Raw genomic sequence first — 9035 nt, forward strand, 5'->3', positions numbered from 1 at the left:
CAAAGAATTTCAATCTCAATGTACAGTTAGATGACCCCAGATAATGCCTGATAAGCTGCCCATACACATGATGCCTAACTCTATGGCAGTCCACATTGTCATGTGTTTTTGAACCACCATAGCAAACCAAAGCATGGTTACAGGGCAACAAGGATCCACCAAATGCATGACTTATGTTACCATCACACCCTCCATATGTGTACGCAATGTAAGCCTTGCTGACCAACTCGTATATCAGAGAGAAGGTCATAGGCATGAATAAACACCGCTTGTAATTTCTGCACAGCCCTAGAGGAGCCATGCATTCGTAAGCAGGCATAGTCACAAGATATATGGTGGTCTACCAAATGGTTGGCAACCTCACAGCCATCAGAGCCTTTGTCAACATCTGCAGTTAGCAGCTGAGGAGCAGGAAGAAGAGGTAGAAGGAGGGAGCTGTCTGTCATTTTTCTAAGCTGCAAAATCAGTATATACAATGCTAAGTCCCTAATCACCAACATCTTATATCTTACATTCCTTCTACCGCTGACCACCACAGTGCTTGCTTCATCACAATGCAAGAACAGCTGACACAAAATAAATATTCCAAGCTAAATTAAAAATTAAAATCCATTGGCTGTAAAGAAGCTAGAAGCAGGCTGCTGACTTTCATTAGAGGTGAAAGGAGATGATCTCAGAGTTTAGGGCCCAGCAAGCAGGGCTTCAGCCTGCTCCATGTCTGTGTGGTTACCAGCAAACTGGGCTGGCTGACTGAGAATCAGCAAGGGAACTGGCAGAATATCTTTGGTGGTAGGACAAATATGGCCATTCCGACAGATTCATAATCAATGGCAGGTCTGTTAATTCCTTGAACCTCAGTAATTCTGTCAGAGGCAAGACCACTGATTCACTGTTCCATCAGGAGTAGAGCATAACTTTTTGGTGACAAGTAGTGCAGTGCAGTGTAGGATGTTGAATTGACTGCAGCCACATTGACTGAATTCCTACCAAGGAACCCCTCTTGTGACAACAACAGTTTTAGGCAAAATTTTACCTATCCATGAAATATATTGCACGATTTATGTACAGAAGAAAATGATTAAAAGCAAATAAATAGGATTATACTGTTTTTACTTCGAAAGTAATGTTACACACAGATATTAGGTATTGTTTTGGGTTGGAAGATATACAACACTCAATAGAGCATTGTGGAAAGACTGAGGTGTTTTATGTGAGGCAGATATTTAATGCTTTTAGAACTAGACTGGAGAGATTCAGCATGGTAAATAAAGGTATGATTTGACAGCAGTTATCTCTACGAATAGAATCATTTTAGCTGCTAAAGATTTCACAAACCCATGTTGATTTGTGATTATTTTATCTTAACATTTTATGCGGTTTACTGCACCACTGTTTTGTGGAATGGATTGTGATACTTGCTGGCAAATTCCCAGATGATATTCAATTATTGATGTAAAGAATGTTGTTTGTGCCTTAAAGCATCAGCAGTTAAGTGAAAAGGTTAAACTTGGAATTAAAGCCAATGGATTATTTCTGCAATGCCTCCCAACACTACGTTGATTTACAAGCAAGTTAGAACATATACCAGTGTGTAGGGGAAAATAGTAATCAGGCTAGATAGGCAATGCTAAACTGATATTATTGATTTTCTCCCTGATGTCTCCAGGTTTTTTGAGGCTAAATCTCCCAAAACAAACTTTTAAGTTACCAGGAAAGTTTGACTATTATAATGTCTCTCAAATGTTAGGCACTAACATATATCTAATGGATTGTTATATCTAAGGGTTTGCCTTTGTTGCTGTCCGGTATTATAGGGTTTTATTACTGTTTTTATTACACATTATGAAAAAGCATATTAAAGCCTGCTTCCATCTATACAATCTGCTTTCAGTGGGTTCTTAAAAGACCACCAATTCACAGCCTTTGTGAAAATTCCACAATGCATCCAATAATTTAATTGAAATAACAAATAACATTATAAAAAATAAAAATGTGATTGCCTGAATGGATAATTCGACAATAACCATTAGTTCTAAAAGCAGCTGCTGCCCATCATCTTGCTATAACATTCATCTGGGATGCCAAGGATGAAGATGAATGGAGTGAGTTTTTGCACAAATGGAAAGCTGAGGAGAGTGCAGGGGCATGCACATTGACGGAGCGGGTATGACATAGAAACAGCAACACTAAGGTTAAAAGCTTAAATCTCATTACAGTAAAATTTAATTCAGCTGGCACTAGGGGAAAAGGCTGTGAAAGCTGCAAACACAACCACTTTACTAATTTCCTTTAAACCTGGCTACTTTTGACCCCAATCTCCCATTACATGATGTGAGGAAAAAGTCCATTAATATAATTAAAGATACAGGAAGAGCACATAGTCGGGGTCTTTCACAAAAGGGGAAATACATAGGAATGCACATTTTTAAAATAAGGATTAGAGACTAATGTTAATGAAAATGGATCATACATCAGTAAAACCAATACATTGCTAGGATACGCTATTTAATGGTTAATACTTAAATGTGAGAGAGATGTAAAGGATTCAGAGGGATTTGTACAGCACACTCATTTTATTTCCTGATTATGACATCAAGCAAACCATTTCCTCATTACAAGGAAGTCAAAATGTAATTTGAAGTACAAGAAAGCAACAAAGGCAAACCTTTAGATATAACAATCCATTAGATATATGTTAGTGCCTAACATTTGAGAGACATTATAATACTTAATCCAAAACTTAAAAGTTAGTTTTGGAGATCAGCCTCAAAACCCTGGAGACATCAGGAAGAAAATTATTAATACCAGTTTAGTTTGTCTGATCATTATTAAATCTTAAGAAAACAGTTAAGCTAAAATGATAGTGTACAATCAATTCCAAATCAACGGCTGATGGACGCAAAGGTGTGAATAAACATCTAAAGGTAAACAAAGCCCATCTGGAAATATCTCCTGTCTATAATCTAGTCTGTTAAAGCACCAGTATATTTTGAATGAGAATATGCAAACCATGCCTTGCTTTGTTTTTTTTCCTCAACCTGTCACTTTATTTATGTCAAAAACAAATTTCGTGGAAAATGTACCAAACCAACTGTGCACAGTAACAGTTATCATCCTGTGTATAGTTTCTGCTGTAATATTGTTATAAAGTTGTTTTCGAATGACACATTATATTTTGGCATTGCCACATGAGCAAGGAACTGTGTAATTCAGATGTCTCCATGACATAGAAATCTTTCTTTTATATTAGAATTAATAAGGTGAGTGGAAAGCATCCAGTCCTTGCTAATGACACTAAAAAGCAATGGGATAGTTATGCCTGTTTGATCAAATAGCATAAATATACTAAAGGCACAAGTGTGAGTTTCAAATATTCAAAAATGTAACCTGACTTTTCAAAAGAAATTATCTGTTAATGAGATAATGTTATTTTCTGATACTGAATGTCATAGAATACACGTGCATCATGTCAATAACTATGTTGTGTATTACGCACGTGTGTCATTGCATTGTGTAATTCTATGGGGGTAAGTAATTCTATGTTGGATTGTTGAAAGGAAGCCCAAAGGCAAGTATCACTCAAGAGGAGTATCACAATCATTCAAGTTGTTTACAAAATATAATAAAAGTTCATTTACAAAATGAAAAGTAATAACATCAATAATTATTTTTGGTCACTATATTTTGTTGTTGGAAGCTTCTGAGGAGAATTTATATTTTATCTCAAGACAAAGGGGTAGAGATTCATTGTGGTCACATGCATTAAACATGAGATAACAGTAGCTGCAGATGCATTGTACCCTGCATCTGAAATTTGGCTCCATGAAAATCAATAGAATCAAATTTCATAAACATGCAGACTCCATATATTATACATTGAATGTGGGCAGCAAAAGATAAATTTAGAACATAGAACATAGAAAAACTACAGCACAATTCAGGCCCTTCAGCCCACAAAGCTGTGCTGAACATGTCCCTATCCTAGAAATTACTAGGCTTACCCATAGCCCTCTATTTTTCTCAGCTCCATGTACCTATCCAACAGCCTCTTAAAGACCCTATCGTATCCTCCTCTACCACCATTGCCGGCAGCCCAACACTTCCTGATATTAGTGCTGGGAGACAGTTTAAAAGGAGGTTGCTTGTGATAAATAGGAGATGAGGAGACTCAGACACTCCCTGTAGAACTTCTCCTCTTGCCCACAAAAAACATATAAATATGAATATTCACATTGGCCTTATTGCATCATCCTCCCACCAGATAATTGGCACTTGCAGACAATCAATTAAAACAAAAGCAAACCAAGGCTTTAAAATGAAGTTGCAGGCTTAGAAATTCAGACCACATTTTTTCATTATTATGCATGTGAATATTGTTACTTTCAGAGCAGAATGTGATTATAATGATTTCTGGCACTAATCACCCCACTCTGGAAATTCAACCTGGCATAAAAACACAAGAAATAGAAGCTGGACCACACTATTCAGCTCCTCATGCCTGCTCCACTGTTCAAGTAAGCTCACAGCTGAATCTTTACATCATTGTCTCTTTCCTGCACTTACTCCATGTCTCTGACACTTCTGAGTGCAAACCAAACCCTTGAATATGATACATTTCCCACATCAGATGCACACCGAATAATACTGTTCCCTTTAGAGTATTGCCAGGGAAATTCATCCATGTGGTTTTGAGGCGTGCCTGTTGTTGGACACTTTCCGAACAAAAAGACTCCGATGAAATGTCATTGACCTGAAAAGTTAACTCTATATTTATCTTTCCACAGATGCTGCCTGACCTGCTGACTATTTCCAGCATTCTCTATTTCTATTGAAGACTTTAGTAGCACTGTCTTCTCTGCATTTTCCCCTAATTTAAATTGGGATTTCCCTAACCAGGTCCCCATCTGGCACTAAGAATCAGATAGGGCCCATTATATACTTTTCTGTCCTCCTCTAGCCCCCCCCATTCCACCACTCCCAACTATTCTTGTCCCCACACTGCCCCCCCCCCCACCCCACCCAAACTCAATATTCTCTAGTATCCATAGTCCCAAGGCCTGATTCCCACTCCTACATCTCAGCCCAGATCCTTTCTCCTGGACCCAGGATCCAATTCTAGCTCAATATCCCCACCATCAGGCCCTGATCCTAGGACCTTCTGCACCTTTCTTCTATTGTGCCCCCTTATCAGCCTATCCCACTGCACTTCTGGCACATGCTCTGGCTTAGTTGCTTGCCCTAACCTCTGGGCCTCTCTCCACATGTGGACCAAGCTCCAGCTCCAGACATGTCTTCTATTGCCCTTGTACACTCAAGAATGTTGCAATGCAGAAGAGAAAGGGCTTAACTCTGTGGTTGACCCATTCAGTCACACCCACATGTTAGGCCTTAGCACTGCTGAATTTTTCACCAGCAGGTCCAGGGCCAAGGGAGATGATGTGATGCCACATAGTGACCATTTAATGTGCTCATGTGCATGCTGATGAAGTCATAGAGTCATAACATTCAGAAACAGGCCCTTTAACCACCATGTCTGTGTCGGCTATCAAATACCTTTCTATACTAAACCCATGTCCCAGCATTTGGCCAATAACCTTGATTAAAATGCTTATTTAAGTACTTCTTTAATGGTCTTACAGAACCTGTTCCACTCAGGCAGTGAATTCCAGATTTCAACTACCCTCTGGGTGAAAATATTCTTCCTCAAATCCTCTCTAAATCTCCTACTCCCTGTCTTAAACCTTTGCCCTCTGGTCAAAGACATCTCTGCTAAGAGGAAAAGTTTCTCACCACCCACCCTATATATGCCACTCATAATTTTGTACACCTCAATCAAGTACCCCCTCGGCCTTCTCTGCCTATGGAAAACAAACCCAGCCGATCCAGTCTCTCCTCATGACTAAAACATTCCATTCTCAGCAACATCTGGTGAATCTCTGCCAACCCCCCTCCACCAAAATCATATCCTTCTAGGATCTACGTTCTTGGCATAAATGGCTTATCAAACCACACAAGTCTATCAACACAGCAACATAGCACAGTAACATCCCTTCCTCACCCTGCTGTAGCAGGCAAATAGCAGGAGATCTTTGCAACTAAATGATCCTGGCCTCATAATTTCAGAAAGATGCAGACTGCCGGGATGATGAACGGAAGCTCCTCTCTGCCCTGATCCAGGCCTCTTGAGGAATGTTAGAGTTGAAGAACACAGCATTGTTTATTCAAAAACAAACATGATTTATTAATTTTTCCAACATTATACACTTAGATATGGCAAGTAAACTTAAAATCTAAAGTCATTTTTCAATTCATTCTATATAATCCCACAGACATGACTAGTATGTCAGATTTCAATATGATTTACACTCAAACTTTTAGTATATCCAGAGAAAGTAATAATTCAGTTTCAAATGCATCTGCTGAATGTAACGAACCCACTGTTTTGGATAAGAAAGTGTCTGTTTAATGAGAGACTAATGGGACTATTATATCTGCAAATTATTTTCTGGCATGATGTTCATCATATTTAAAGTTCAACAGTAATGAATGACTTGCATTTACCTTAATTATGAATCCTGCTTATTTTCTTCACAGAAATGCATGATTATATCCAGAACCAGTACATGAACGTAATGTGTTTCATTAACTGACTCAAAGATTTGAAGGGATAGGGTTCAAGTTTAAAGGTTCAGGATCTTTTACATTCTCACAATGTTTATATCAACATCTGGTTTGCAATGTTCATTTTGTTCCTCTCTGTAACTTGTATCAAAAAGCAACATTGTTTAACTCAATGCATCACAAGAAAATTCTGGGCTCCCACTTTTTTTATGGCTGTCACCAGTCAGAATATTGATGGCCTTTCAATTTTCCTATTCTGAGCATAGTGCATACTTCAGGTGCATTTTCACTTATTTGCCTTGGATTTACAACTTGTATTATAGGAAAGGAGAAATGCCAGCAGACAATGGCTCAATTAAGACGAAGAAAGTTATTACTTTGAATTTGATATTCTGCAAACACTAATATAAAACTTTGCTTTCAACACTACAGAATGGTAATCAAATGCTAACACTTCAGAAAGTAGTAAAATCCCAGAAGGCATTTTGACATTCCTGTGGTACACCATATTGTGCGTTCTGCTAAAAAATTAACAAAGAAATTGATTCAAAGGGATATCACAATAATGATAAACTGAAATGCAGTATTGAGTATTCATCACAAACTAAACATGTTAAATAATAATGTACTCATTTGATTTAACGACAAGATCATTGCCCTTACCTGTCTCTTTGCATTCACCTTCCTCCAGGTGTATATCATTGAGCAGATGCTCCAGAATTTTTTCAGGGGTTCCAGCCACCACCACGTACCTGTTAGACAGTGAAGATTTGACCGTATTTTCATCTGCTGAGGACTGTGAAGGATTACTCCATTCATCCTCTGAATCCTCGTCGATATATTTAAAATAAGGCACATCAAAAGCAGGCAAGGTCATGACAGTACTATCTGCATAGATTTTGGAAAGCCTTTCATCTTCTAAATATGGATGAAGAAGTCTTAGTATTGAACTTCCCATAGTGTTCTCTTTTATTATTTTATTCCTAACACCCAGCCCATTATGTAATATCAGTGTTGTATTTTGCTCTTCCCTACTGTTAGTCTTCAGCTGTTATGATCCATCTGGCTGCTGAGTGCTCTGCAGAGTATGTGAAGCACTTACCTCAAATCATTCAGGGCACTCCCTGCTGTGGGGGCTGGGCTAGATGACGACACCTTTTTCAGGATGAGTACATCATGGCCTTGTTCTTTCAGTCGGACGGTACTCAGTTCATCACTCTGTTACACAGAAGAGAAAGCAAATCAAGGGATTTACACAGGGAGCTGAACAATGGAGCTTGATCAGCTGAAACAGAAATTGCTGTGTTGTACAATGTTCATTATGAAAACTGACTTCTTATTTTCCCTTCAGTTAATGCTGCCAGTACACAGTTAAATGCCAACAGTTCATGCATGTAAGAAAGTGCTTTTTATTTTTCGGTTGACATTTTACAAGGCGTTTTGAACACAATTAAAGATGATAAATTTTCTCCCATTTAATGTTTTCAGGGTCAAAAGTCTACTATAAAGAGACAAGACTGTAGGTTTTTATGCTGATTCGTCACAACTCAGGAAGTGAGAGCCTGGGCCTTGACTTTACTTTGTATCAATGCAGATTTCCATATTTTATGCATATTTTACACAACTCAAAATATTTTATGTCAGCAGGCTAAAAATATCACTTAAAGCAATTACTAAAAGAGCAGAACCAATTCATTTAAAAACACCACATATTTCTTATGCAAAGGTGAATTGCAGCCTTGGTCTAATGATGGTACTTTTGCCTCTGAGGCAAAAAGGTGAAAGATTCAACCCCCACTCTACAGCCTTGAGTAGATTATCTGAAGGTGCTAGCTTTAGGATTTTACTATGAGTATTGCTGCTTTGTTTTCCTGTATTACAACAGTGACAATATTTCATTGGGTATAAATTGTATTCCTAAGTTCTGAGGGCTTTGCTACTCTCAGTGTACCTTTCAAATATTTTTCAGTACAAAGCAGTGTTGGTTCATCAGCTGAGAGAGGGTGGTAGGTAGTAATCAGCAAGAGGTTTCCTCACCTCTACTTATCATGATGCTGTAAGACTTCATTGTGTCCCATGTGAATGTTGAGGGCTTTCAAGACACTTTTCTTGTCTACGTACACTATGAACTACATACACTACATACATTGCATCTGTTTTGTAGTGGACAAACCATACTGATGGCTGATTTTACGATTCTCTGAGTGTGTTGGGCTATCGGATAGTTCTTTTTGACAAATTTGCCAAAATTTCCAGATGTTCACGTTGACATCTTTGAAGGATGTCAGATCTGAATCAGCTGCTTAGGATGATGCAGGGTGATCCCACTGGTTTCATTATGATAGTGTGTCATAGGAGCATTGATTGAATGGAGTGTTTGATGAGCTTTTTTGAGCAACAAGGATCAATCATAT

General features: G+C 38.3%; 1 protein-coding gene across 1 annotated transcript in view; it reads right to left on the reverse strand.

Annotated features, from left to right (window-relative positions):
* The window catches only part of rapgef5a (Rap guanine nucleotide exchange factor (GEF) 5a), an 84605-nt gene extending 76927 nt beyond the window's left edge, over positions 1 to 7678 (reverse strand). Inside the window, exon 1 of the mRNA XM_052016582.1 lies at positions 7285 to 7678. Coding sequence (XP_051872542.1) covers positions 7285 to 7579 — 295 coding nt within the window. The 5' untranslated portion in view covers positions 7580 to 7678. The remainder of the gene's footprint in view (positions 1 to 7284) is intronic.
* Positions 7679 to 9035: the final 1357 nt, after the last annotated feature.

Source organism: Pristis pectinata, chromosome 5 (genome assembly GCF_009764475.1).
Source record: "Pristis pectinata isolate sPriPec2 chromosome 5, sPriPec2.1.pri, whole genome shotgun sequence".
In the NCBI taxonomy this organism is placed as follows: Eukaryota; Metazoa; Chordata; class Chondrichthyes; order Rhinopristiformes; family Pristidae; genus Pristis; species Pristis pectinata.